Raw genomic sequence first — 27127 nt, 5'->3', positions numbered from 1 at the left:
CCGACGTACATCCACTGTTCGATTCAGTGTGAACCGAAAATGATCAGGTCTTTTTGGGTCGGATTAAGCGGGTCAGTGGGGCGGTTTAGATGGTCTGTTTCGTTGGATTAGCGGTTTCGGGTTACAAGCCTAATACCAATCATCCTTTATAAATATTACAATCAACTCATTTTATTTCCTTTCTTTTTCATCCTATACAATTCATTCATCCATGTTTCCATTCTATGCAATACATCAACTCAACTTTTTAGAGAAATAGAGAAGTAAAATTTTATTTGGAGAGATACTTTATTAAAAAATAAGACACAAATCTAATTTTAAATATTTTTTTCAAACGGCAAAATCAAACATAATATTTTGTTAATTTTTAGATTTACAAAATAAAATCAACGGCAAACCCAATCAAATCAACTGCCGTCGAAAAAAAAAAATCAAATCAACGCTGTTTTGACTTAGGCCCTACTAATCGCATCACGTAAAATGTTCATGATCACGCCACGTGGCATGATACGCGTCGCTTATTCACTCTATTGTACGCTTCCTTTTTTTTTTCTTTTTTTTTTCTCTCTCTCCTCTCTCTCTCTCTATCTCTCTCAAGTATAGAAACAGTCATCAAATTTATCATTATTCAAAATATTAATATAAGCTCTCGTCCCTTCTCTTCTATCTTTCTCTGTTTTCTCAATAAATCACCGAGAGACCAGAAAAGGAAAGAAAAAGAAAAAAAGAACTCTGATCAGACCAAGTCACCGAAGGCAAGGTTAGAACTTGATCAACACTGGATAACTTCTCTTTTTATATTCGTACTTAAAATTTTTTTTTGCTCCTGATCATCAATATAGTTTCTCAGTATCGAGTAATCTGTATTAGCTCTTTATTAAAAGAGCGGAGTCAGTTATTCATCGAGATGTTAAATTTTGAATTTTATATTCGCTAATAATCGACGATCATTCCTGATTCGTTTATTTCCTTCCTTAGAACTCCTTGTACAATACCATGCACTATAAATCAATTTAATTTTTTTCTTTCTTTAGTTTTTTTCATATTTAAGATAGAAAGAGGCAAAATCATTTTTTATATGTTAAATTTCCGCTTCTCAGCGGAAGAATTCATGTCAAAGCTTGTATTATAGTTTAGCTTAGGGGTTAATTTTTTTTTTTTTTTGTTTTTTGTTTTTTGAAAACCAATTCGTTGTTCTTCAGCATTTTTTTTTATTCATTATAATTATTTCTTCTCGTATTTTTTTAAGGCAATATTGGAACTTTTGAGTAAATTAAAAGGCGGTTTCAGAAAGAGCGAAAAGAATGAGTGGACTTTCTGAGGAATTGAATGCGAGCTTTGATAAGCTAATGACGATTGAAAGGGATTTCGGGTCCGAAAAAGTGAGAGCGAAAAGCGGAGTGGCAAATGAGTGGAAGGATATTCCAATGGAGCTCTTGTTGCAGATCGTGTCACTGGTGGATCATCGGACGGTCATCCTCGCTTCCGGGGTCTGCCGTGGCTGGAGAGAATCTCTCTCCCGCGGCCTCACCCATCTCTCTCTCACTTGGTAGTACAATACATATATATCTTTGCTGTCTCTAATACTATATATACATATACATATATATCACAGCATCATCATCATATTTCCTTCCTTAGGTGTAAGAAGTGGATGAACAACTTGGTGCTGAGTTTGGCTCCGAAGCTGCCGAAGCTGGAGACTCTGATTCTGAGGCAGGACAAGGCACAGCTAGAGGACAGCGGAGTGGAAGCCATATCGGAGAACTGCCACGAGTTGCAGATACTGGATCTGAGCAAGAGCTTCAAGCTCACGGACAAGTCTCTGCTCTCGCTCGCCCGCGGCTGTCCTAACCTCACTACGCTCAACATCAGCGGCTGCTCCGCCTTCGGACACGCCTCCCTCGCCCACTTGCTCACCCGCTGCCGCAACCTCAAGGTTCTCAACCTCTGCGGCTGCGTCGGAGCCGTCTCCGACACCGTCTTGCAGGTATCTTTTTCGAAAGATTCCTTTTTTTTTGTGGGTATTTAAGTTATTTGACCCTGGGATTAGATTTTTTTGAAACTGATAAATTGCTTGTATAAATCGTCAAAAACGATTTTGAATTTGTAGGCTATAGGGAGTCACTGCAATCAGCTAGAGTATCTCAACATCGGGTGGTGCGAGAAGGTGACAGACGTGGGGGTTTTAAGCTTGGCGTACGGTTGCCCCGAACTCAGAAACCTCGACTTGTGTGCCTGTTCCCTTATCACAGGTATAGATTTTTCTGTACGGGTATTCTAGCTATAAAGCCAATTTCAAACTTGATTTTAAGGAACTAGCCAAAGTTTCATATATTTTAGTAAATTAGGCATTTACCAAAATTAACGCATGGAAATGCTATGAACAGTGCTGTAAAATACTATCTTATTAATGAGGCCACGTCATCAAATATGGCTAGATTTAAAAACATATCTAAAACGTTGGCTGGATTGCAAATCCGGCGTTTTAGATGGCCTAGTCTGTGAGATTTTACTATACCATTGTTTTAAAAGGCGTTATCAAGGCGCGCCTAAAAGCCTCAAGGCTTAAGCTTGGGAAAAAAAAGTCGAGTTGCGCTTTTTGGTTTCAAGGCGCACGCTCTGAAAATTTTCGCGCAGAAACGCATGAAATAGATAAATGTTTGATAAAATGTAGATTAGGGTTTTTTTTTTAACACATAACCTCTCGTAAGTCTAAAACAAGTATTTCAGGGTTTTCATTATTTGATATAAATTAGTCTAAAACTGGTCTAAATTGTAGATTAGGGTTTTTTTTTTTGGGTTTTCATTGTTAAATTAGTATATGAAGGTTAAAACTAAGCATTATCAGTCTTAAATTTTTTTTTGGATGATTCCAGATTTATACACCTTGAGGCTTACGCCTCGCCTCAAAAACAGAAAGCGCATTGATTACCATTTACGCCTTTTAAAACCTTGTTCTATACTACATTATAGCTTAAGCGTGGGTTGACATGGAATATTGTGGGTGATGATGTTGTTACAGATGAGAGCGTGGTTGGGCTAGCGAGGCGGTGCGTTCGGCTGAGGTCGTTAGGGCTGTACTTCTGCCAGAACATAACGGACCGGGCGATGTACTCTCTGGCCCAGAGCCGGGTGAGGCCCGAGGGACTCGCGGCTCTCAACATAAGCCAGTGCACGGCTCTCACGCCGCCAGCTGTCCAGGCTCTGTGCGACACCTTCCCGGCACTCCACACTTGTCCACGTCACTCCTCCCTCATCATGAGCGGCTGCCTCGGCCTCACCTCCGTCCACTGCGCCTGCGTCAATATCCCCAACACCGCTCACTGATCTCATTCTATTCCGACCAACCTTAGGAATATTGTGCATACTAGTCTTACTATTTATATTTATGGTTGGGAGATATGCCTATTTATGAGGAATGTCTTTGAACCTTTTCTCAACAGGTCTCTCCTGCGTTTCAAAAATAAAGCTTTGTAAATAAGAAGAAGAAGAAAAAAAAAAACTTGACATTCTAGTCTTATTATTTATGGTTAGGAGATATGCTTATTTATGAGGAATGTCTTTGAACCTTTTCTCAACAGGTCTCTCCTGTGTTTCAAAAATAAAGCTTTGTAAATAAGAAGAAGAAAAAAAAACTTTGACATTCATCAATGTGGTCCTTAACAGAGGAGAAGAAGAAAACAGACTGTGGTAATGAGATAATGTCATCAAAATACAAGGGGCTTTCATGTTTCAGACTCTGAAGCATGATACCATTGTTTGGTTTTCATGTACACGAATCTTTGTTAGATTTAGATATATTATATATTATTGTGGATTAAATAGCAAAGAGGCCTGTCTTCAGTGTTTGCTTTTGTACACGATCTCTTCGTCGTCGACGTCAAATGCAGGGTTGCAGAGGCATCTGAACAATCTACCAATGCCCTGCCATATATTTACACAAAATGAGTATTTTACCTTTATTGTTTCTTTCTTTTCGGGGGTTAAAGATAAGATGAACTTGCCTGAGTAAGAAAAGGTGTTCGATAAGAAAGTGGCGACGGCGAATCGTCTTCACTATCAGAACTACTGTCATCGTCATCGTTGATCTCGGCGTTGCTCTTCCGCCGAGACGTTCCTCCAATTCGCGCCTGTTTTTCCTCCTTCAACGAACCAACAACAATAATAAATAAATAAATAAAAGGTCAAAGCACTGGCATTATTATTGGTGTTTCCTTTCTTTGGATTCTCGTCTAAACCTGAAATGCCTTCCCCAAAATCTTCAGTGCAACAGCACGAGCCTTGAGGTCTTCCTTCCTAATATTATTTTCACGAAGCACCTGAGAAAAAAAAATAATAAATCTTTGAAAGTGAGAAAATAAACTTGCGATTTTGGGATGCTTTTTAATGACGATAAAATGTGTATACCAATTGGCAGACATGTAATAGTGTGACTTCAATATCCACTACGTTGAGTTTCCACAAAGAGCTCATCAGTGAGTCTTTATTCAACCGAAACTGTGATTCCACGTCAACACTCTGGGCCCCAATCCCATCGCCCTTGAATTGCTTCCTCATTTCCTCTTGAAGTTGAAGCAACTGAAAAGCACCTGTGATTTTCTCATTCAACCCCTTGAATTTTTTACTAACAATATCTACGTGGCACTGCAAAATGATTCATTTATTACCTTTAGCAGCAGTAATCTGAGACTTCCAAAAATGGCCTTTAGTCCGAACCCACTCTGTTAAGAAAGGAACTCCAAGAAAAATTGCCTTCTTTCCCAGCTCTAAAGCTGCTTGTCTTGAGTATATGTAACCAATTGTGTGTAACATCTCAGCTCCAAAAGCTGTTCAAAAAAAAAAAAAAAATCATCAATATTTACACATTTACTTTTATTATCTGAAAGATATAATTAAAAATTGGATACAAGTGCTTACATCAATATTGGATAAATATCTACACTTTTCTTATAAATTAAATAAATATTTGCATAATTAGACCAACATTTTAAATAAATTCGCACCCACATGGAGTTCTCGATAAAATGATCATTTTGTCACCGATAAAAGTAAACTTTCTTATGCGTAGTATCCCTATTTTTAACCATGATTAATTAAAAAGTAAACAGCTAACTAAAAAATGACTAATTTAATTTTAGAAATTTGTATCTATTTTCTTTAGTAAGAGCAACTTCAATTACGTACCCAAATTTTAATTTAAAAACTACAAACAAATTTATCTACCCACTTTTCAGTTACTCACTCCAACCATAATAGTAACCTATGTAACTTTGATGTGCAAAGAAAATTTGGCTAGCCAGCCTCAACTGATAAGGTTATAATAGCTAAATTTTTTGCTATTCCATTGGAGTGAAAATAAAAAAAAAATAAAAAAAAATAAAAATCTGAGCTATTACAGCTAAAGGGACCTCAAATGTACTTTAATCAAGCTAACCTAAACAAACGAAAATATATAAGCAACCTGCAACTGAAAGCCGTGTAACTTCTGACTCGACTCGTGTTATAAACGCGTCTCTATCGCCTCGGACATACTGATCCAAGAACTCTTTCAACCACCTCGCTAGCCTCTCTTCCCTTTCCTTTTGCACCGCCTTTTGAGGGGGGAAAAAAATCATCTTTCTAGTTAGTCTTGTGAAAAAATATATATTTATAGTAAAGACATTAAAAACATAATTACAATGACTTGCCTTCAACTTGTCTTGTAGCTTCTCGGGGTCCATAGCTGAATCGGAGGAAGCCATGGAAGCCACGGATAAATGTCCGATATAGTCCTCGAACAACTCGCTCCCGAACAAAAGAGCAAACACTGCTGTTGGATCAAGCATGTTTTCCCTTCAATCCAATAAACATCACATATCAAACAGTTGATTTATAATCGTGTTGATTGGTTCTTATGTACATACTATTTACGTACTTAGAGACTCCATATTTCCCATTTTGATCATACTCTTCTCTTTGCGCCGCATCGCTCAATACTTGATATGCCTCGCCTAAGGCCTGCTCATAATATATTTAAAATTTTCAAGATTCTATTTTCACTACGAAATACGTATATATAACTCATTCTCAGCTTTAACACTTGCCTGGAATCTTTCGGCGGCTTGAGGGTCGTTGGGATTTTTATCCGGATGAACTTGCCTTGCCTATCATGATGTTGACATATACACACACACAAAATAGTCAGATTCACGATAGCTAATTTCATGACCATCGAACCTTACTATATAAAACTGGTCATTTTTGGAAAAACCTTGAGATAGTAAGCCTTGCGAATCTCGGCCTCGGAGGCCGAGGGAGAGACACCGAGGACGTCGTAGAATTCTGTTTCCTTAACCATATTCTCGTCGTCAAACGAAACTCTGACGGAACCAAGATCGATCACGGAATGGTTGATAATTAGTTAAGAAATTTAAAGAAAAAGTTGAAGATGTGTATTAAGGGAGAGAAGGAAAAGAAAAAAAAAAAAAAAAAAAGCACGAGAGAGAGAGAAGGTGAGTGAGAGAATACTTTACAGGGAAGAACGTGAAGTGTCAAACACAGGAACAGCAAATAAACTAATAACTTCCCTTAAAACCCCGCCTTTTACTAAGTGCCGCTCTTTTTCTTTTTCCACTACTACTTATCATGATCATGCCATGCCTCATTAATTATTATCATACTCTCTTCCTTTTCCTTTCTCTAAATAATAATAATAAATTATTAACTTTGCGGTGGCTGAGTTATATAAAGGTACTTTCATGTAGCGGTTTCCTTATAACTATAGTTAATATATATAAACAGTATTGGATATGGAAAGCTTAGAGGTAAAGTATCACTTACTTACAATATAGTACCGACGTCAAAAAAAAAAAAAAAAAAAAAAAAAAAAAAATCTTAATAATTTTCCACTTTTCTAATAAGTTATCTTGCGAGCTGTCAGTGGGCTGGGTCATGGGATCCATGTGGGCCAATGGTTTGGGCTACTCCCGTGACTTGTCGCTCTCGATGGAATCTGGGCCTCATATTTGGTAGGGACATACATTTTTTTACTGGGCTTTTGGACTAGGCCTGCCAAGAGTAGTGGACCTACATACACAATTGAAGGGCTAGGATTTGGACACGTGGTCTGGTGCAATAATGATCAATTTTGGCCCTAAATCGCCAGTCAATAATTCAACTTGTAGGAAAGCAAGAAAGGTATGTGACCATGCATACCAAGAGTATTAGCTATTATTTGCTTCATTTATTGTTGCCTCTTGAACTAGAATTAGTCGATACTCTATAGCATTTCAAAATGGACGAAAGCATATATAGGGATTCTAAAATAAAACGAGAAAAAAGGTCCTACCGGGAGTCGAACCCAGGTCGCTGGATTCAAAGTCCAGAGTGCTAACCACTACACCATAGAACCCTGATGCTACAAGATTCTTTGGTAATAAAGTATCATTCATTTCGAATGTAATTTCACAAAATCAAGGGTGTTGGAGTGACCATGTGAGCTGTTTCCTTTCCCCAATGATTTTTGCAGCGCATGCATGTTTAATGGATAATTTCTATGAAATATTCAAAATATCCAATACACAATCAATTCGATGTGACATTAAATTATTAGATGTTTCTTTTAGCAATTAATTATTATTGGCCAGACCAGAAATTGAAAATAAAGGAAGTCGCGTCAGCAATGCTCTATTTTAATTTTTACTTATATCGTCAAAAGTAAAACAAATGAACAAACAAAATTGCTTGGAAATAGTATTAAACTGTAAAATAAAATAAAAATCCAATCTGAATGACATAATAATTTTCCGATGGCCATTTTACCACACTCCATATCTGTTACAGCTTGTGACATCTACTTCTTCCTGGGTTTGCCTCTTTTACCATTTTTGCCACCAAATTTACCCTTTTGGGATTTGCTCTTCAGTTGGGAAATCCTGTCAGCCTTCTTCTGCCTCTCCTTCCTAACTTGATCCATATCTTTGATCTCCGAACGAACATGAGAATTAGCCACCGAATTATTATTCCGGCCACCGTTAAAATGTCTCTTATGCCCTTGGAACCGGCGATTGTCTGCAAACACAACCACGTTAGAATAAAACATATTTGATCTCACATCCTCCGACAATTCATTCACCCTGATGAGACCAATACTAAGGCAAAAAAAAAAAAAAAAAAGTGAAGTACTCTAGAAATTACCTGTGGATTCCTCAGGATTCCCTTCACCGCGGCCAAATGATGATATTTTACTGTGTGAACGTTCTTTCCACTTCTTGTATATTCCGGTTTTGTTGGCTTTTACTCTTGCACCACTCTCCGTCTTTACCTACACACAACGAAGAAGTAGCAGTGGAATTTCAAGTAAGCTCTGGTACTCTAATACCATTGATATTTAAAAATAAATAAATACTATTCACAAGAAGACATTTTTGCAGTAATTACCTTTCCACTTGCCGTAACGCGGTCACCATTGTTTAATTTGACGTATTTTTTACCTTTCTGCCACAAAACAGTTTCATGACGTTAAGAGAACATGGTTCATCAAAAGCAAACTTTTCTTTTGTATACTTTTTTTGGTTCTTCTGAAAAACAAATGTTGAAAGAACATAGTTAAAGAGTACGATAAAATTAAGAAACAATTACCTTGTCCCAATGAAATACGGACTTCTGTCTCTGCATTCCGGTGGTATCATCGGCAACTAAATCTAACACAGCAGAGTCCAGCCTGAAAGATAAAGGAGGTTAGTCCTTTCCAATCCAGACAATGTAGGACAACAGATAAATAGACAAAAAATTGAATTTAAAAAAATGATTATATATTCGAGATAATCAAATTGGAAATTGTAAATACCCATTCGACCCGAAATCCTTGTTAGATCGTACAGACAGTCCAGCTTCTGTATGCTGAAGAACGATAAAAGACAATGAACCAAAAGTTAGGGCAATATTAGTTATCCCAAAACACAAATGTAGAGAGAAAATACTGACGTTCGACTCAAGTAAACAATACTTTTTGGAAGAAAAAAAAAACGTTGGAAGATATACAAGTTGAGTAACATACGTGATTGGTTGGTATGGAACTTATGTAGAACTCATCATCCTTGAAGTTTCTTGATTTTCTCTTGGTCCCGGATCCTAACATCCAAGACAAAACGTTAAAAACCATTTGTGTAACAATGAGAAAATGTTTGTAAATTCAGACTGAAAAGATACGTGAAAAAAAAAAAAAAAAAAAAAAGAAAAAAAAAAAAGAGGAAAGCTAGACGGGGAAATCAGAGTCATCAAATAGGGATTCTCCGATTTGAAAGATTGAGTTTATTATTAAAAGAAAAATATACACACTAGAAATGTAACTTTGCATTGGAATAAGGGATTAATTGAAAGAGATTACAAAGGCAGAGAAGTTAAATTGGGTTAAAAAAAAACCTTTTCCGTTCCTTTTCTCTGAAGGAGTGGGCTCGTCTTCCTCTTCCTGAAATTAACAACAATAATAATCTAGCAAATTAAATCTTGGGGCCTCATAAATTAAACAGCTAAGTAGACCTAACCAACCATGTCATTATCAACCAATTACAGAATAAATAAAAGGAGAGATTCACCTTTTCCAAGTTTTTGTAAGATTGCTGCTCTTGAACCATCTTAATTACATCCTCGTGAACCGCTCGTTTCTTCTTCATCACTTCAATCCAACCATTTGGACCCTGTAGAAACCCAGATGCACAATAAATATGAGAAGTGACATGTAAATTTGGGAGCATGTAGGATGAAAAAGTTGACTTCTCATCCGAAGTTCAGAAGAATGAACTACAAATTCTGAAAATGAAAAAGAAAGATCGTGCCCGCAGAGAAGAAAACAATTACCTTCATATTCTTAGACTTGGCCGCTGCACCTTCAGCTTCCAGTATGGTCTGCTTTGGCCTATCACATATCATGCAATTAGAAAAACTCGCAAAATCATAATCTGCCCCGTGATGAAACACAAACAAGACCCAGAAAAAACATAGACAAATTAAGAACGCAACACTAACCTAAATTTCTTTAACCGCTCGGAGAAGGCGAGCGCCAACAAATCTCCACCGGCAAGAACATCTTTGAAAATCGGGTGCAACCCAGCACGGGGCAAATCCTTTGCTCTCCTAATGGATTCCTTTGCCGGTAACGGCTTGGTCTTGGTGTACAAACGAAACGCATTAGTGCATGTTTTTGTCATGGCGTCTAGCTCCGCAGAAGAATCAATCACTTCCCTGACCCTATCCGAAACGAGATCAATCACCGTCTGAGGAAAGCGCCCGTACACAGTTTCCCCGTTCGCAATCGCTCGGTCTATCTTCGACAAAACACCTTCCACATCCTCCAAAACCTCCTCCTCCGTTGGAGCAGGTCTGATCGGCTTCGAGAGAAACAGATGAAGATCCAAAACATACGCCATGTCCTCCGAGGTCACAAAGGAAAACGCGGTGCCCTTTCGACCGGCCCTCGCAGCACGTCCCACACGATGCACAAAGATTTTGGGCTTCGGCGGAAAGTCCCAATTTATGACATTATCCAGCAAAGGAATGTCGATACCCCTGGCAGCGACATCCGTCACGATGAGGAACATGGTTCTCCTCGACCTGAACCTAGATATATTGATCTTACGAGCATCTTGATCCATTTCTCCGTAGCACACAGAGGGCTCAATGCCCTCTTCCCTAAACAAAGTATTGATGAACTCCACGTGGTGCTTAGTGGACACGAATATCAGTGTCTGCTCGTCGGGTTTGATCTGCTCCCTCGCCAAATACAGCAAAGCCGCCAGCTTTTCCTCTTGTCTTAAGCTGAAGAAAGCGAGCTTCAAGTCGGGGCTTATCTTGTTTTCGACGTCGAGGCGCACGAGCTGAGGGTCTCGGAGACCGGCCTTTGCGAACTCGGCGAGGGCGCTGGGCAAGGTGGCACTGAAGAGCAAGGTCTGGCGATTCTCGCTGAGCTGGCCGAGAATCTTGTGTAGCTGCTCGGTGAAACCCATGCCGAAAAGGGAATCGGCCTCGTCGAAGACGACGTATTCCACGCTGCGGAGCGACATGTCTTCCACCTCAGCCAAATGGTGCATAAGCCTCCCGGGGGTTGCGATTATCACATCGGGGTTCTGAGATAACTCCTCAAACTGGCTTTCCATGCTATCACCTCCAACTAGTAGGCTTATACGAAGATCTATATTGCAAAGATAAAAGAAAGAATTTAGATTTTCAATGAATTAGCTTAAGGCTCGATTGTTCTGTCCCGCTTTACTGACTGGAGATATATTATTTCCCCTAGAAATTTCCAGCATATTCTAGAAAAATCTAACGAGGCGACGTATCAACAAAATTCTTCCCTGAATTTCGAAAATCCACAAGAGAGACGTACCGGTGAACTTGCCGAGCTCGTTGGTAAACTTGAGAGTTTGAAGAGCCAAGTCTCTAGTGGGAGAGAGAATGAGAGCCCTAACGCCGCTCTGAGGAAGATGCTGCTTCAGACGCTCGATCATGGGGACCAGGAAAGCGGCGGTTTTGCCGGAGCCGGTGCGAGCCATCGCAACGACGTCGTTTCCGGCGAGAATTAGAGGCATCGTCTTCCTCTGGATCGGAGTTGGGACTATGTAACCCTTTCGCTTGATCGCGTTGAACACATTGGGGCTAAGCCCCAGAGACTCGAATCCTCCAGACTTTGCCTTCTTCTTCTGCTTCTCCCGCCGGAGAAGGTCCGCCTTCGAGCTCACGAAACGCGGAATCGGCGCCATGGGAGAGTGTTTTCTTTCTCTCCTAGGTTTTGCCGGAGAATTTTTTTTTTCTTTTTCCCCACTGATCCTTAAACCCTAATCAACTAGCCCAACTCCCCAATGAATCATAAACCTCCCTTTACTTTGTTAATTTATTAATATTAACCCATAATGTTATTATGATTCAATAAAGTAATAACTACAATTTTGATTGATAGAATCAATATTAATAAAATTTATCCAATTATTTTTTATTAGCTTCGGTGGTGTGCGGATACAATTTTGGGAATTTATTTTTGTATACCCTTAACAACTTTACAAGCGGATATTTTATATAATAATTTACAATAAAAAATCATTATATGTATACATATATACTCATCAAGATATAAAAATCAAACCCAACTACAAATCATATTCATAAATTATTATTATTATTATATATATATATACAAAGTAGAGGAGACATTACCGAAACACTGTTTGTCGTGGTTTTTTTTTTTTTTTTTTTAAATAAGATATTGGACCTTAAACATAAATAGTGTTTATGCGTATCGATTTTTTTATCAGAAAAATAAAAATATTTTCATAAAACTTTAAATACATTTTTGTCAAACCTAAATATTTATATACATATCTCTATATATTTTTTCTTTTATTCCGCAGCAACGCGCGGAGCATATATTGCTTGTACAACTATAGAACACTAAAAAAAGTCTGAATCACAAATATTCGTAAATCAACAAAAATAAGATACACTAAAAGCAAGTTCTTCCTTTAATAGACTTGTGTCCGTCATCGGGAGCTTTACTGCCCGAAAGAGTTTGGTCACCTTCTCGCACTTAATTTAAATGAAGAGTGAGGTCAAACCAAGCTTTCTAGCCTCTTGGACACACACACACACACACACACACACACATATATATATATATATATATATATATAATCCAAGAATCTGCCATAAGAGGACTTAATGGTATGGAGCAGGGGGTGACCCGACCACTTTGCATGAAACACCCCTGACTCCGCATGTGGCCATGTCAATGGTAGGAGCCGCATCGATGCCAACTACGTTGGTGTTGATTCTTCTTTGTGAGCACCAGATCAGCCTTAGTCTCGTTAATATTGCGAAATTCCAACAAATATTAACAGTTTAGTTAACCTTATAAGTAGGCAACACTGCTCATCTCGAGTACACCCAATCGTTGCGCCGATTCTAGCAATTCCACATCAAGACCACAAAAACCCCCGAAGTCTGAGCGGACATTAACTCCTTCATTTTGATCATAAAGGCCAATGATATCTTTACAAAAGACCTCATTGATGAATCCCCACCAGCCCGTCAGCTTCCAAACTTTGATCAATTTGCGACAGCTCCAAATTGCGTGAGACGTGGTTTCCCGCCCTCAACCACAACGTGAACACATAAAGTCCATTAACATCCATTGCGCACGGATGTTTCCAAAAAAAGACCTGGATTTTAGGCGGGATATTAAGTCACCACAAACGCTCCAACCATAGTTCTGTAGGGTGAGATTCGATGAACCACTGCTCTAGAGAGAGTCACACGCCACTCGATAGCTGCTTTGATTGAGTACTCTCCATCCTTCGAGAAATGTCAACAAAACTCGCCTCTAGTGCTCATCGAGTTCTACGAAATCTTAAGCATTTCACAAACATCCTCATCGGCGAGACACACTTGAAGAGTATGTATCTCCTAATATCGACACATGAACTTCAAATATGAGACCATCAGCCTCTCCGGAGGACAGAAAACATCATGGGACTTGAATTCATGGGGAATCAAAAGCCAACGATCCCTCCAAGAGTCAATCTCCCTTTCCAATCCTACTCTCCACCTAGAACCCCTCTCGACTATCTTTCGTCCCCACAAAGCCTTCGCCAAATACTAGATGACCAAAAAAAACCGCAAGCTTTGAGGATACTAGAATACGAGAAATAAGACGCTTAAAGGACCGAGAAGCAAGAGAGGTGTGATAATAGAAATACTTGGTTAAAACGTTTGACATCGCGAAAATCTCAAATATGCACAATTTATCCACCTTTTTTTTTTCTTCTCTCTTTAATCGTTTGACTTTATCATACTCACAGCCACCATCAAATAATTTAATCATGTGATGCCTAATTCTTGCAAGGCTAATCGGCTGTAATAACACTTCTTATAGCCATAGCACTTTTGGGGGGAAAAACCCTTTATTATAGTACATGCAATAGCACGCTGAACTTTCGTTATCAACTAAAATTGATAATTTAGTCACCAAATGAATCATCGTTTGCAATATAAGTCAAATTGTTCATTTAATTTATTCATGGTAAATTGATACGAATAAGCATCTGTACGACTGTTTAATAACAATAATAATAAATCTGCCAAATAAAAATAATCTACCAGTGTGACCTCACGTGCCACTTTCTGTCCAAAATTTCAAATACCAAAATTCAAATTTATGAGTCAAAGTGTAATTACGAACTCATCGCGGCGAAAAACAAAAAGCCCTACAATCATTTCAGTTTAATATTTTTTGGTTATTATTTCCTTTCTTAGACAGTTATTTAAAGTTCGTCACATTTCCTTTTGTTATACTTTTATAAACTCTTCTTAGTGAGATTTTAGTGTATTACAATATCAGAAAAATTCCGTTCGCTCTTCAACAGAAGCTAAAAGATAGTACAAGAAAAAAAAAAAAAAAAAGTCAAGGACGAGAATGGTTTTGAACAAAACAGATATTTAACTCTTTCTATATCCCTATATCTTCATATTTTCTTGATAAAAACTGCAATAAGAGATGCATAACATTTAGCTCAATAAAAGCAGCAAAAACATATTTAAAGTAAATCTCCGGCCAGAAAGTAACGAGACAGTAAGAAGTTCCTACAGCGAAATAGGTCACGCACATTACATTATACTATCAGAACAACCAAGACAACTAAAATGGACACGGAAACAAGGTTGGTTAACATGCGTCAATCAGGAGTAACGACTTGAAAATTTAGTCGCACTCTGATAAATTATCGAGCAAGAACAGTATTAAGGTTGAAGAATGGACTGCGGTGTACTAGCGGTGGTGCTATAACAGCACTAAGACCTGTCATTATTCTGTTCGTAGTTCTCTACTAATATGTTCACCGTGACAACATTACCTTGTAAATTATATGGTGTCACGTGACATCGAACCGGACTACGACACAAGTAATGTTGTCCGTGCTCCCTCGTGAATAAGCTTCCTTTACGAGTTTTCGAGACGCCTCTTCTGCTTCTGTTATAGCACTTACCATGGCCACCGCTTCCTAGTAGACGATAAACAACGAAATGCATAAGAAACTTTTACTAGGATTTTTCGTAAGGTCGCAAACGAAGAAACTACCTCATTTGATACCACGTTCCAAAGTCCATCACTGGCGATGATCATGAAATCCACTCCGTCGATATCTTCTTCCTAAATAGTATACATACTTCAACAAAATAAGTGCATCTACGTTGTATATATAAGGGGGTAAAAAGCATGTCGGGTTGGAATATTGGGGTACCTGTATTTCTGGCTCAGCAACGACATACGGCTTTAAGAATTTATCCCCAAATGCACGAGAAATTGCCAGGACACCACCAACACGCCATGTTCCTGAGGAAGTATGAGAAACATACAGAAGAGGATTCCAATTGAATTTTCTTTGATGATTATTTTGGTTCGAAAACTATGTCGCAAAGGTCGCAGCTAATAAATTACGCCCTTCGGTAAAAAATAAAAAAGCAGATCAAAATGTGAAAATAAACTTGCCTGCCCAAATGATAAAGCCACCAGCCTGTTCGATTCTTTCGCGCTCATCAGATCTGTCGGGCTTGTGATCGTCGGATAGTGGGATAGCTACAGAGTAAGAATAACAGCATATCAAACCCAACGGAGAGAACATAAATAACCTCTCCAAAAATGTCTAGACTGTAAAAGAAACGTAGAATCCTAATTTTCACTTCCATAAATTCGATATTAAACCAACTCCAACATGAGAAGGTTGTCTGCCGAGTTCTGAATCCGACATCTTTTACTCGATCACTTAAAGGTCGTTACAACTAGACTAACTTATAGCCATTAGAACCCTAACAAGTCCCGAAATGGAAGAAAACATCAGAAACCTGAACCAGCTCTACAAGCAACAACCCTTGAGTCTCCGACATTTGCGACGAAAAGCCTGTCTCCCAAAAGCAAAGCAGTTGAGGCGGTTGAGCCAGCTTCTTTCTGATGACCCTTCTCTTCGTTGAGATAATCAGCATCGGTCTGTTTAAATACCTCAACTGCATAAGAAACATATTTCTGTGTCATCATCCATGGTTAAAAAAGAAAAGAGATTGAAAAAAAAATCATCATATATACATGAAAAAAAAAAATTACCAATCGCTGTCTTTGTGTCTATCATGAAATCGGGATGGTTGCTTAAATTCTTAAAAAGATTGGTCTTTAGATATTCTGCGGTTCTGGAGCCCCCATGACCTAAGATTTGAAACGCAATGTCGTGTAGCCGAAAAAGGATTGATAACATTAAAAAGAGATTTCAAATGAAGAGAGGCCTTGGTACCATCGAAAACGCCGAAAAATGCAACTGTTTGACCATCGATCTCACTAATACTCGTCTCAAAGTAATCCTCCATTGAAGATCTTTTCCCTTTGAAACTGGAAAATCCATAGCTGAACCTCGAATTCCGAGTCCCGGTGACAAAACTAATAAAATAGGATAGAGAAAAACATAATAAAACCTGTGATATTTAAGAATTTCGATATCAAATTAATAGTATATTTAAAGTTCAATTGTCAAGACTCCCAAGTGCATTACATTTCCACAAACCCTTTTAGGAGTTGAACTTTAAGTAACGACATTCGTAAAATTCTAACCCCCCGTAATTTCAATGTCGATCATATAGTGGATTCTATAAAGTTCTTGAAATGATTCTTTCAGAACCGCATTTCGTCCAATTTGACCCTATGACTTTTGAACTCTTCCGAATTTCTATCAAACAAATACTCAATATGAAAACTTAAGTTTATATTAAATACCTAATTTGAGAACTAAGAGTACACAAATCTCAGCACAAACCGAAATTGAGTGAGAAATACAAAATCAGAAGCTTGATAGACGAGATAAAGAGTAACCTGAAACCACCGCCGCTGTAGACAGCCCCCGGATCCCTGGAAGCCATTATGATGCCGCGCGGTCGGGAAGAGCCTTCGCCGGCAGACTCCGCCGGCGGAGATTGGGACGTCGTGACGGCAGTTTCAGAAGAATCGTCTTCCGTGATTTTTGTGTTCATGCTCTTTTTCTTGATTTTTCGGTTTGCAATCACAGCTATTCAATTTTACTCAAAAATCAAATACAAATATATATATTATTTTAAATTATATTTATGGGGAAATAAATAATTCTTCCTAATAGACCGTACAAAGTACATAACTATTCTCCTTCAAAAAAAAAAAAAAAAAAAAAGTACATGACTATTCTCTTTTCGGCTGTTTGATAGATTATCAATTTTTTTTTTCTTTTTTATTAAGACTAGTTTTGTAAACACGTTATGCGCGAGTTAACAATTTTTTATTTTTTTTAAATCAAAAAGAAAAATAAGTAAAATAAAGTAAGTTGCAGATTTTTAATTATATTAAATTAAATCTAACAAAATCGTTGTCAAGGATGTTTAAAAAATAACAAAAGGTAGAAAAAAAATTATTTTATGATTAAAAGGTTTTCAAAATACTGAATGTTTTCCTATCTGTCAGATTTCTTAGAAGTATTATGGGAAAAAGAAATTTTAGGTAAGTAAAAGTCGAAGTTAAATTCTGATAAAAGAAATCAAAGTTTTTCCAACTATATATATATATATATATATATATATATATATATATATATATAATAAGAGAAATTTCATTTTCTAGACCCAAAAACTATGAAAATATCACCATTAGACCCGTTACTTAAAAAATATCCAAAATTGAACTTTTGGACACATTTCGGACAAAAATACCCTCATTTCAAAATAAACCTTATCTTCTTCTCCAACCACACCATTCTCACTCTCTCACTCTCACTTTCTCTCCAACCACAACCACACCCATTCCGACGCCAACCACACCCATTCCGACGAGTTCCGACACGCCTCCGACCGAAGCTCCGTCACGCCTCCGACCGAACCACCATAGCTCCAACCTTCACCAAATGACAAAAAAGGTTAGTTTTTTATAGTTTTTTCATGGTTTGATTAGAGTAGGAATGATAGGATACAAGATTTGAGTGGTTGTTAGTTATTTTAGGTTGATTTGAATGAGATTTGGAGGTGAAATTTTTTTTTTTTTTAATTTCTGGGAAATTCCGATGAATCCCATCGGAATTCATCGGAAACTGTCGGATCCGACAGTTTTCGATGAATTCCGATGGAATTCATCGGAAATTTCCGACCAATTCCGACGTTTTCCGACCTCTTCCGACCTCTTCCGACAGTTTTTTTTTTTTTTTAATAATTTAAGATAAATAAAGAGTTTTTTGTATTTTTTTAAATGATGAACAACATAATTAATCTAATTAGTTGTTTGTGTAATTAATGATTAGTTTTTTTTAATTATGAACATCATAAATAGTTGTTTTTTTCTAATTAATGATTAATTGTTTTTTTTATTATGAACAACAATTGTTTTTTGTAAGTATATTTTTTAAATGATGAACAACGTACAAATTAGTTGTTTTATATAATTAGTTTGTTTTAATTATGAATTCTTGGAGTTATGAAGTTTGTTGTTTTTTTTTTAATTATGAATTCATGGAGTTATGTTTAATTCTATTAATATTTTGTGATAATTAAATATGTAGGATAAATTGACGTATTTATGCGACCACGACTTTGCCGGTCGAATCACGTACGGTGGTTCGGGGCATATTAAGACGGTGAAAGAAAAATTCACCGATCTCGGTCTACTTCAAAGGGTCGCGGAGAGTCCCTTCGCTCAATTCTTCGAAGGGAGCACACTAAATTTTTCTACGGTACTTCTACACTCTCTTCTTCTACGTAAGATCCATCCAACAAAAAGGGGGGAGATTCATTTCGGAATAGGAAATAAACGCGTGAGATTCGGGAGACTCGAATACGCATTGATAACCGGAATGAGCATGGAAGATGGTCCATCGAAGGAGGAGCAGAATGAGCGGAGGAGCGATAGGTTCATTAAAGATTACTTGAACGGCGTGTCAAACGCCAAGTTCGACGCCTTGATTAGCGCGTTCAAGACATGACAAGATCCAAACGACGCGTACAAGCTTGGATTATGTGTGTTTGTCTTGGGATATCTCCTTGGACTAGAACACAACAAGGCAGTCAACGACAAGTACCTATACATGGTTGAGGATTTGCCGTTCTTCTATTCTCTGCCATGGGGGAACATCTTGTGGGCTGAGACGATGTCTTCCCTCTCAGTAAACTTGCTGCGGTACTACAAACGAGTAAAGGAGAAATCTCTCAAAGAGAATGTCCTACAGAAGGAGGCGAAGTATTCCCTATCAGGGAATTTGCACGCGGTGCAATATTGGGCGTTCGAGGCGATCCCGGAGATTGGTCAGCAGTTCGGGAATAATGACGGTGTTCGAGTACCGAGGATGAATTCTTGGTCAAGCACTCGAGTGATCACGCGCAAGGACGTGGAGAAGGTTTTGCTCAAAAAAACGGTAATTTATAATTTTTAAAAATATTTTATAACTACAATTATCTAACTTATAAATTAATAAATTTTGTTGTCTTGTAGCTCGGTGTTTTTCAGATGTTGAGACCACGGACCGGAGAGCGCGAGTTCTTCGAGCTACTAGAGACGCAACTCAGTCAATCACTCTATCCAACTGAAGGCGAAGACGTGGTTGAGCCACGTAATATCGAGGAAGAGATTGACTTAGTAGAGTCAACGGCGAAAGAAGCCGGCGTGCTCAGACAAGACGAAAAAGAGAAGTTGTGGAGTGATGAAGACGATGACGAAGCCGACGTAAGTTCTAGTTTATTTATTAATTAGTGATTAGTTTATAATTTATTAATTAGTTAGTAGATTATTTACTAATAAATTTTATAATTATATAATTTATTAATTAGTTAGGCTAGATTATTTATTAATAAATGATTAGTTTATCATTTATTAATGAGTAAGTAGTTTATTATTATTCATTTCAGTTCGAACTTCCCGATCATCCCGCACCTCCCGCTCGTCCCGATCATCCCGCTTCTCCCGAGAGTCACGATCATCCCGCACCTCCCGCTCGACCCGATCATCCTGCTCCGTGGGCTTTGACGGAGAATATGTGGAATCAAATGATACATTCTCAGGCAACCGTCTTGAGAGCACTGAGTACGAACGGTCGCAGGCTAGAAAGAATGAGGCAAGATCAGGTTAGTATTAATTTTCGTTTAATAAATAAGTTTCTAATCAGTCGTTTCTATAAATGTTTAGTTTCTTATTCAGTATTTTGTGTCACAATTTATAGCTTGACATGCTTGAGAAGATAAACATCATGTTCGAGGACGTGACAGGTTTACCTCCGGGGCCGTTACCAACTACGCAAGCTGGTTCACGCCGTCGACATCGATCGCGTAGTCCTCATCCTCCTGGTCCTCCTGATCCCCCTAGTCCTCCTAGTTCTCCTAGTCCTCCTCCACCACCTCCTCCTCCTCCTCCTCCTCCTCCTTCACAGCCGTCCTCTTCGACAAAGGCGCCTTACTCGACTTCATCGTCGAAGAAGCCATCCTCTTCGACAATACCGCCTTCTTCGACTCCATCGTCGAAGAAGCCACCCTCTCCGAAAAGGAAACGTTCACGACGGCTCGATGTATCGGAAAAGACGCTACCATTGTCAACCCTAGCGCAGAAGAGGCTGAGGTCGGAAAGCGACTCGGTACGAACACCATCTCAGAAGCGTCACCGAAAAGATACTTTTTCCTCCGATTTCACAGACCCGACGCGGCCGAAATACTCCTCAGAGGTGCGGGTAACGCCGTTCAGACCATTGAAGGAACCAAAAACTTCTGATTGGAATGACTGCGTGAAGTGGACCCGCACTTCTAAACTTAAGGGAAAGTTCTTGGGCCGAGTTTATGTGAAGGTCGCTGATGTGGAGACCGACTTCTTCAAGCTCCTTTTGGAAAATGGAAAATGGCTAACAGATACGGTAAGTTCAATTACATTGAGTACGTTTATAAAAAAAAAGTTAATTAATATGTTTGTTGTTTCATACACGATTACAACATATTGATGCTATTCTGGATATGCTTCGGAGACGCCAGCGACAGTATGCGGAGTATCGTCAAGACATATGTGTCATGGATAGCCGGTGGGTCCAAAACGTATACGGTCGTTATACGAAGCAAGAGGAGAACAAGAAGATAGCCGCAGAACAAGGCACAGAGGTGGAGCTCGTAGAATGGGATCGCAAGGTCGTGTTCGACCCGATGACTGGCTGCAGAGACGTAATCTGCCACATTTCAGACCACTGCACAACACCCCTCAGCTTCCAAGTGCACATCTCATTTTTGCATATGACATACCATCTACTTCTCGAAGAGGATTTCACTCTAAACTCGAAATTATTTTTTAGAGCAAAAACATGAATCTCTTGCTTCATCTGCTTCTTGGACTCAAACTCCTTCCCAAGGTACATTTCTTCTGTGCTACCTATTGCATTCAATGGTTATAATACATATAACATTACATTTTTCATTTAAGAATATAAGTACATCTCATTCTTAATACCTGTCGAAGAATTTGGCAACCGACTTGGATCGTCATTATGTTCTTCCTTGACAAAATCATCGGTTGTGAACTCAGGGGCTTTCCATGAATAAGGCACGCAATCTGTTGGTGGTACAACTTCATGAGGGTTACGTGATTGTTCACCGTGTCTCGATGGTTCACCCTGTCCCGATGGTACTGTAAAATGTTTTACAAAATCTTCATATTCTTCAGTGTTCACGAACTCTTCAAATTCTGTTCCTTTGTCACAGTTGTTTCCATCATCTAGGTCAAACTTGTCGTCATCATCCAGATCGTTGTTGTGGTAGCCATATCTATCACGCTTGTATACTTCATCGTCTCGGTCATCTATTCGACTGTTGCACACATGATTATCATCTCGATCATTTGTAATAAGATTATGTTGTCTCTTGTTGAGTTCAACACGAGACAATTCTTCGTTCATGACATTTTTCCCTTTATCTTTTTTTTTTTGGAGTTAACGCCTTGACTTCTTTCGATACCAAAGTTACACAAAGTGCATAACTTCTACGACTTTTATTCTTCGTATAATACTTAACGTCCATATCGTCCTTCAACAAAGCAGGCTCAATTGGCATATTACCAGCCTCATATGGAACTTCAAACTTTAAGTCATACTTTGATCTGTCTATATCGACTCTCTTGTACACCTTGTCGACTAACTCCATGTAGGTTGTCTCTTTCGAAACTTCAAGCGGAAATGTTCTCGCGTTTTTGAACACGTATAAGTGTCCATTTCTCTCCCACGTGCCGTTAACCATCAATAAAACTGCAAGAAATATCAAAAAAATGCATTAAACTTTGATTTTTTCCAAACTCATCGGAATTGGTCGGAACCGGTCGGAATTGGTCGGAACCGGTCGGAATCGGTCGGAAACGGTCGGAAACGATCAGAAACCATCGGAAATTTGGTCTTGTCGGAATGTGTCGGAAAGTGTCGGAAATTGTCGGAATTTGTCGGAATTTGTGGCTTAAATTTCATCGGAATTTTTACATGATTTTCATCCGAAAAGGTCGGAATTCATCGGAAATAACGTTGAATTCCGGAAACTTTTACCTACATCTACCAACTTTATTTTTTCTATACAAGCTATATGACTAAAGCAATATAAGATGAATGGAGAAGCATACTTACCCATTTTGAAGGAATTACACCAATTGGATACGCGAAATGATGAAAAAATGATAGAGAATGAGAGAGAATGAGAGAAGTAGAGAATGAATTTTTTTTAGTAGTGTTATATGGTCTTGTAAGGGTATTTTTGTCCGAAATGTGTCCAAAAGTCCAATTTTGTATATTTTTTAAGTAACGGGTCTAATGGTGATATTTTCATAGTTTTTGAGTCTAGAAAATGAAATATACTCATAATAATGTATGTTATTGGTATAATATAATATAGTATTAGTAATTATGATTATAATATACATAAAAAAAATTATACAAAATATATTGATGAAAGAGGGAGAAAAAAGGAAATAATATAAATAAAAAGATATACAAAATATATTGATGAGAGGAGGAAAAAAATTAAAGGTCGGGAAAAAAAATAAAGGAAAATGTATGTTATTGATATAATATAATATAGTATTAGTAATTATGATTATAACATACATAAAAAATTAATGTAGAAAAAAAATCAAAATTGGAAGGAAAAAAAAAAAGAAAACCAAAATCGGAAGAAAAAAAGAAAAAAAAAAAAAGAGCAAAAAAAAAAAAAAAAAAACCAGCCAAAATGAAAAAAAAAAAAAAAAAAAAACTGGCCACCACGCGGCGCCCCCGGGGGGCGCCACGTGGCAGCACCAAGATAAAAGTTAAAGAGGCATTGCCTCTTATTAACTATGGTAAGGATTAACTCTAATCTCTCAATTGTCAAGTCTAAAAAAAAAAAAAATAACATAAATTATTTTAATGACACATATATACCATATGTTTTAGCGAAATATCGAATTTAACTTTTAATTTTCAAAAATGTCAAGTTCATACAATATGTTTAACTAAAATGATGAAATTATACATTAAAATAGATACACTGCCACGAATCTTCTTTTTATTGACTTTGACTATAACATTTATATGTAAACATCAATTATCTTTATTCATTCGTGTCATATACGTAAATTTTTAAAAATAAAAAACAAACAACAGTCTCTGAATCGTGGAGAACACATAAAGAGGCAAGAGATAAAAATCGACAGCTGATAGTCATCAAAATTACAGATTCGAACAGAGAATCCATGATTTAGAGTTGCAATTCGTACACGGAATGAAGTCATCTATTGAGAGATATAAATTTTATTATTTAATTTTGATTTAAGGTTATTTTTAATTCAAAATTGAGAATTTGAAAGTTAGGGTACTGGTTTGAATTTGATTCGGTTTTTCTTATATAAGAGTCAATATCAATGAAATGGAGATTTGTAACACTGTTATCCATTTCAAGATATAATTTCGTTTTTTTAGTTAAACAAAAAGTATAAACTCGACATTTTTGAAAACCAAATATTAAACTCGACATTTCACTAAAACACATGATATATACATGCTATTTCCCCATTGTTTAATAGTCTAAAATATATATGACATAATGTCGTAAGTTATCCCAAAAAAAATGGAAAATATGGAGAAAGAAAAAGACAATATATATATATATATATATATATATATATATATATATATATATATTGTTATTCCGCTAACTAAGTTATAATATCGTTTTTCACACATGAAACACGACACTTCAAAACAAAAATGAAATTTCAATAGCAAAAACGACGTTAGGATCCAACATTTTATCTCATTGTAACAAGTTCAAAATCGCCAATTTCAATTGGGTACGGATCTCACCTAATCAAGCCCATATATATTGTAGTCTCATCCAGATGAGACACCACCACCCATTCAGGCTTAACGCAAGTGAGGCATCCCCCATCCACGGATTGCTTCACTTTGTCAAAAACAAGTCACCGATCTGCTCTAAGGCTCTATCTCACCATCCCGCAAAACCATCTCATTCACGGCTTCCCCTCCTCCCCCTTGGCCTCCTAAGTCTCCAAGATTCCTCAAATACTGATTTGAGGTAAGTTGTTTCGAACTTTAAGAAATTATTTCGAAACTCTAGCTCTCTTCAATGTTTGTTTGGGGAATCCATCCACACGCTTTAAGCTTATTTTTCTTCTTATTGTTTCTTGTTTTATCTAAGTGACGGAGACCGGAACACCAATTTTTTTTTTACGATGAGAAGATCAAAACCAACAACCGACCCCACGCTTATATTGAATTTCATAAGAGGTCGTGTCATATCAGTTCTACAATTTCATAGTCACGATCCTTTCGAGTATGACGGAGAAACGACAAAAACAACATATTTCTTCTCAAGCTTGTCCTTTGTATCGCCACGTGGAGTATTGATCCAAAAAGCATAATTAACACATGGTATTATTTAATTCTATCATATTATTTGATCTAAGCTCAGTGGGTAATAATAAGATTCTTTTTCTCATATTACTAAAAAAAAAAAATGTTTTTGCGCACCCGATTGATCAAATAACTAATTCAATTACCAAAATTCGCAAGAGTTTAATATGATAAAAACCAAATACATGTCCACTAAGTTGAATTTCTAAGGATTTGAATTACGGTCTTTGAATGAGCACGTTATATGCTAAGAGTTATCTAAAACCAGGACCAGTGTTGAACAAAAATCCAATGGCTATTTTCCTTCTTCCTAAAGTGATTTTGGCCGTGTACAATAAACAATTAAACCTCATAAGGCTTACATTCTCTATATAACTCATTGTTGCTGCTTTTTTTTGAATTATTGTTGTTACTAAAATACAACACAAAGTGACAAGAGGCGATGTATCAGCTCATTCCACGTAAAGAACAAGCTTAAACAAAATGTATCCCTAAATAAATAAAACAAAGACTTAACACATTCTGTAGTCGAATGAAAGCATCACGAGCAACACCCACTTGAGGCGGCACCCGATTGCTCAGGCTTTTCTTTGAATATGTTGTTCTTCTTCACTCCTGCTGACCCTTCTGCCAACAAACTCGGAATTTCCAAAATCTGTCCGACCCCCAAAAAACCCCAAAAAGTTACTATCAGTATCGCCATTTGCAAATCGGGTCAAAGTTTGGATTCAGTTGAACAAGCTAAAGCACTGATTTATATCATTATTACTACTTCAAATTGATATGAGTACCGTACGTACCTTCATCACGAGTTCTTCAAAGCATTGGTCGACATTGACTCTAGTCTTGGCGCTGCATTCAATAAACAAGCATCCGTATTCCCTTGCAAAGTCGATCCCTTCTTTTTTGCTTACGACCCTCTCGCTTTCCTGTAACACACAGATACGAGTAAAGCTCTTTTCAGCACCAAACGTTCTACATGGCGAATTTGAATGAAAGAGGATAGGATGGGGATACGTACCCTATCGACCTTGTTGCCCACAAGCATCTTTATGCAATCTTGATTTGTTGTGTATAGATCGATTTCCTTTGCCCATATATCAGATAGATTTGTAAATGTTTCCCGTCGTGTAACATCGTATACTGAAACAAAGTCAAACAAGAACAATGGTAAACTGCTGATATGAATTATATCTACATCTGAAGTTAAAAAGAAAATTAAAAAAATAAAAAACACGATGATTGGTTTTGATCTGTGAAAGGAAATCTAATTTTAAGTTTTAAAAACAGATAGAGAAATGATGCATAGGAACTCGATGATTGACTGCATATTGCAGATGCAGAGGAACTCGATATCAGAGGATCAGTTTAGAGAAATGATACATAGAAGGACACTACACATTCAATCACACATGAACACAACATCCGAGATTATTTTAAATAATTAATAAGGAAACATAATTTAGTTTCAACAGATTTTTTTCCTCCATTGATTTCAACAAAAAAAAAAAAAAAAAAGCAGAAGACACGAGGGCCTGATATGGGACTTCGAGTTTTAAGTCGAACGCGAATCTGTCTAACTCGAACTTCTCGTATAAGAAATCTACTAACTCCGTGTACGTTACCTCTTTCGGAATTACGAATGCACGAAATTCTGCATTGGTGAAAATCCATTGGTGTCCTTCCTTCTCCCAAGTGCCGTTAATCATGACAAAAACTGCAAAAAACAGTCAAACTATGCAAAATAAGCTTCTATATCGTACGTCATCGTACATCATCGTATACCATCGTACACCATCGTACAGCATCGTACATCATCTTACAGAGAGGCATCGTACAGCATCGTACAACATCGTACAGAACGCAATTTTTATTCTAAATTTCATCGTACAAAAATTTAAATTTCATCGTACATCATCGTATACCATCGTACAAACAAGTTAAACCCAGATTTTGGACTTTGTTTTCAGATCTGATCGATTTTTTTTTGCTACATTCTATCATATACAATCATAAACTTTGTAAAAATGATTAAGTTAGTAATCTTACCCATGATTCTTTTGAAACCCGCTTAAGTAGAGAGGATTTGAGTGGATTTGAGTGTGATTGAAATGATAAAAATGGAGTGTGAGAGATGTATAGGGTTCAGAGGGGTATTTTTGTCCGATTTTGGGTCAAAAGTCCATATTTAGATATTT

General features: G+C 37.4%; 5 protein-coding genes and 1 non-coding gene across 7 annotated transcripts; 1 reads left to right on the top strand and 5 right to left on the bottom strand.

Moving 5' to 3' along the window:
• Window positions 1-626: 626 nt before the first annotated feature.
• On the top strand, window positions 627-3638 carry SKP2B (RNI-like superfamily protein). Of its 2 annotated transcripts, none has more exons than XM_089611744.1 (5): window positions 627-760; window positions 1291-1549; window positions 1642-1990; window positions 2114-2255; window positions 3026-3638. In XM_089611744.1, the coding sequence occupies exons 2-5, from the start codon at window positions 1305-1307 to the stop codon at window positions 3328-3330; spliced, it is 1041 nt and encodes a 346-aa protein (XP_089467870.1). In that variant the 5' UTR covers window positions 627-760; window positions 1291-1304; the 3' UTR covers window positions 3331-3638. The 2 variants fall into 2 exon arrangements, with proteins under 2 accessions (XP_089467870.1, XP_089467869.1); XM_089611743.1 differs by having other exon boundaries at window positions 1250-1549.
• Window positions 3630-6743, bottom strand: LOC149400631 (DNAJ heat shock N-terminal domain-containing protein). The gene is made up of 10 exons (XM_089611742.1): window positions 6254-6743; window positions 6087-6146; window positions 5918-6000; window positions 5691-5835; window positions 5465-5594; window positions 4671-4829; window positions 4411-4592; window positions 4242-4322; window positions 4008-4145; window positions 3630-3927 (listed from the first exon to the last, which is right to left on the bottom strand). The coding sequence occupies exons 1-10, from the start codon at window positions 6338-6340 to the stop codon at window positions 3844-3846; spliced, it is 1149 nt and encodes a 382-aa protein (XP_089467868.1). The 5' UTR covers window positions 6341-6743; the 3' UTR covers window positions 3630-3843.
• A 578-nt stretch (window positions 6744-7321) lies between these two features.
• On the bottom strand, window positions 7322-7393 carry TRNAQ-UUG (transfer RNA glutamine (anticodon UUG)). Its single transcript has one exon. It is a non-coding gene; the product is annotated as a tRNA-Gln (tRNA).
• A 264-nt stretch (window positions 7394-7657) lies between these two features.
• On the bottom strand, window positions 7658-11857 carry LOC149400629 (putative DEAD-box ATP-dependent RNA helicase 29). The gene is made up of 11 exons (XM_089611985.1): window positions 11366-11857; window positions 10009-11170; window positions 9841-9898; window positions 9579-9680; window positions 9406-9451; window positions 9041-9114; window positions 8831-8883; window positions 8623-8704; window positions 8422-8478; window positions 8179-8305; window positions 7658-8052 (listed from the first exon to the last, which is right to left on the bottom strand). The coding sequence occupies exons 1-11, from the start codon at window positions 11736-11738 to the stop codon at window positions 7835-7837; spliced, it is 2352 nt and encodes a 783-aa protein (XP_089468111.1). The 5' UTR covers window positions 11739-11857; the 3' UTR covers window positions 7658-7834.
• A 2687-nt stretch (window positions 11858-14544) lies between these two features.
• Window positions 14545-17107, bottom strand: LOC149400628 (Protein phosphatase 2C family protein). Its single transcript, XM_089613588.1, has 8 exons — window positions 16880-17107; window positions 16308-16450; window positions 16124-16222; window positions 15868-16026; window positions 15515-15601; window positions 15267-15358; window positions 15104-15175; window positions 14545-15026 (listed from the first exon to the last, which is right to left on the bottom strand). Exons 1-8 carry the CDS (start codon window positions 17035-17037, stop codon window positions 14898-14900), a joined length of 939 nt encoding a protein of 312 aa, XP_089469714.1. The 5' UTR covers window positions 17038-17107; the 3' UTR covers window positions 14545-14897.
• An 8098-nt stretch (window positions 17108-25205) lies between these two features.
• Window positions 25206-26090, bottom strand: LOC149400627 (ras-related protein RABC1-like). Its single transcript, XM_089613590.1, has 3 exons — window positions 25951-26090; window positions 25730-25858; window positions 25206-25584 (listed from the first exon to the last, which is right to left on the bottom strand). Exons 1-3 carry the CDS (start codon window positions 25975-25977, stop codon window positions 25471-25473), a joined length of 270 nt encoding a protein of 89 aa, XP_089469716.1. The 5' UTR covers window positions 25978-26090; the 3' UTR covers window positions 25206-25470.
• Window positions 26091-27127: the final 1037 nt, after the last annotated feature.

This window comes from Urtica dioica, chromosome 4 (genome assembly GCF_054948205.1).
Source record: "Urtica dioica subsp. dioica isolate 48M chromosome 4, U.dioica_male_clone48M_v1_H2, whole genome shotgun sequence".
Classification (NCBI taxonomy): domain Eukaryota; kingdom Viridiplantae; phylum Streptophyta; class Magnoliopsida; order Rosales; family Urticaceae; genus Urtica; species Urtica dioica.
This window is presented reverse-complemented; position numbering and strand designations above follow the sequence as displayed.

Bases quoted from the DNA above. Each gene is read 5' to 3' on its own strand.
- SKP2B (XM_089611744.1), top strand. From the start codon at position 1,305: ATGAGTGGACTTTCTGAGGAATTGAATGCGAGCTTTGATAAGCTAATG. The intron at 1,991-2,113 runs GTATCTTTTTCG...TTGAATTTGTAG, and splicing joins TCTCCGACACCGTCTTGCAG to GCTATAGGGAGTCACTGCAA. The intron at 2,256-3,025 runs GTATAGATTTTT...ATGTTGTTACAG, and splicing joins TGCCTGTTCCCTTATCACAG to ATGAGAGCGTGGTTGGGCTA.
- LOC149400631 (XM_089611742.1), bottom strand. From the start codon at position 6,340: ATGGTTAAGGAAACAGAATTCTACGACGTCCTCGGTGTCTCTCCCTCG. The intron at 5,836-5,917 runs GTACGTAAATAG...ATTGGATTGAAG, and splicing joins GGGAAATATGGAGTCTCTAA to GGAAAACATGCTTGATCCAA. The intron at 3,928-4,007 runs GCAAGTTCATCT...AATATATGGCAG, and splicing joins GAACACCTTTTCTTACTCAG to GGCATTGGTAGATTGTTCAG.
- LOC149400629 (XM_089611985.1), bottom strand. From the start codon at position 11,738: ATGGCGCCGATTCCGCGTTTCGTGAGCTCGAAGGCGGACCTTCTCCGG. The intron at 9,681-9,840 runs GTAATTGTTTTC...GGGTTTCTACAG, and splicing joins CCAAGTCTAAGAATATGAAG to GGTCCAAATGGTTGGATTGA. The intron at 8,884-9,040 runs GTATGTTACTCA...ATCGTTCTTCAG, and splicing joins GTTCCATACCAACCAATCAC to CATACAGAAGCTGGACTGTC.
- LOC149400628 (XM_089613588.1), bottom strand. From the start codon at position 17,037: ATGAACACAAAAATCACGGAAGACGATTCTTCTGAAACTGCCGTCACG. The intron at 15,602-15,867 runs GTTTCTGATGTT...CTTACTCTGTAG, and splicing joins TGCTTGTAGAGCTGGTTCAG to CTATCCCACTATCCGACGAT. The intron at 15,176-15,266 runs GTACCCCAATAT...TATACTATTTAG, and splicing joins TTGCTGAGCCAGAAATACAG to GAAGAAGATATCGACGGAGT.
- LOC149400627 (XM_089613590.1), bottom strand. From the start codon at position 25,977: ATGCTTGTGGGCAACAAGGTCGATAGG. The intron at 25,859-25,950 runs GTACGTATCCCC...TGTGTGTTACAG, and splicing joins TGGGCAACAAGGTCGATAGG to GAAAGCGAGAGGGTCGTAAG. The intron at 25,585-25,729 runs GTACGTACGGTA...GGGGTCGGACAG, and splicing joins TTGAAGAACTCGTGATGAAG to ATTTTGGAAATTCCGAGTTT.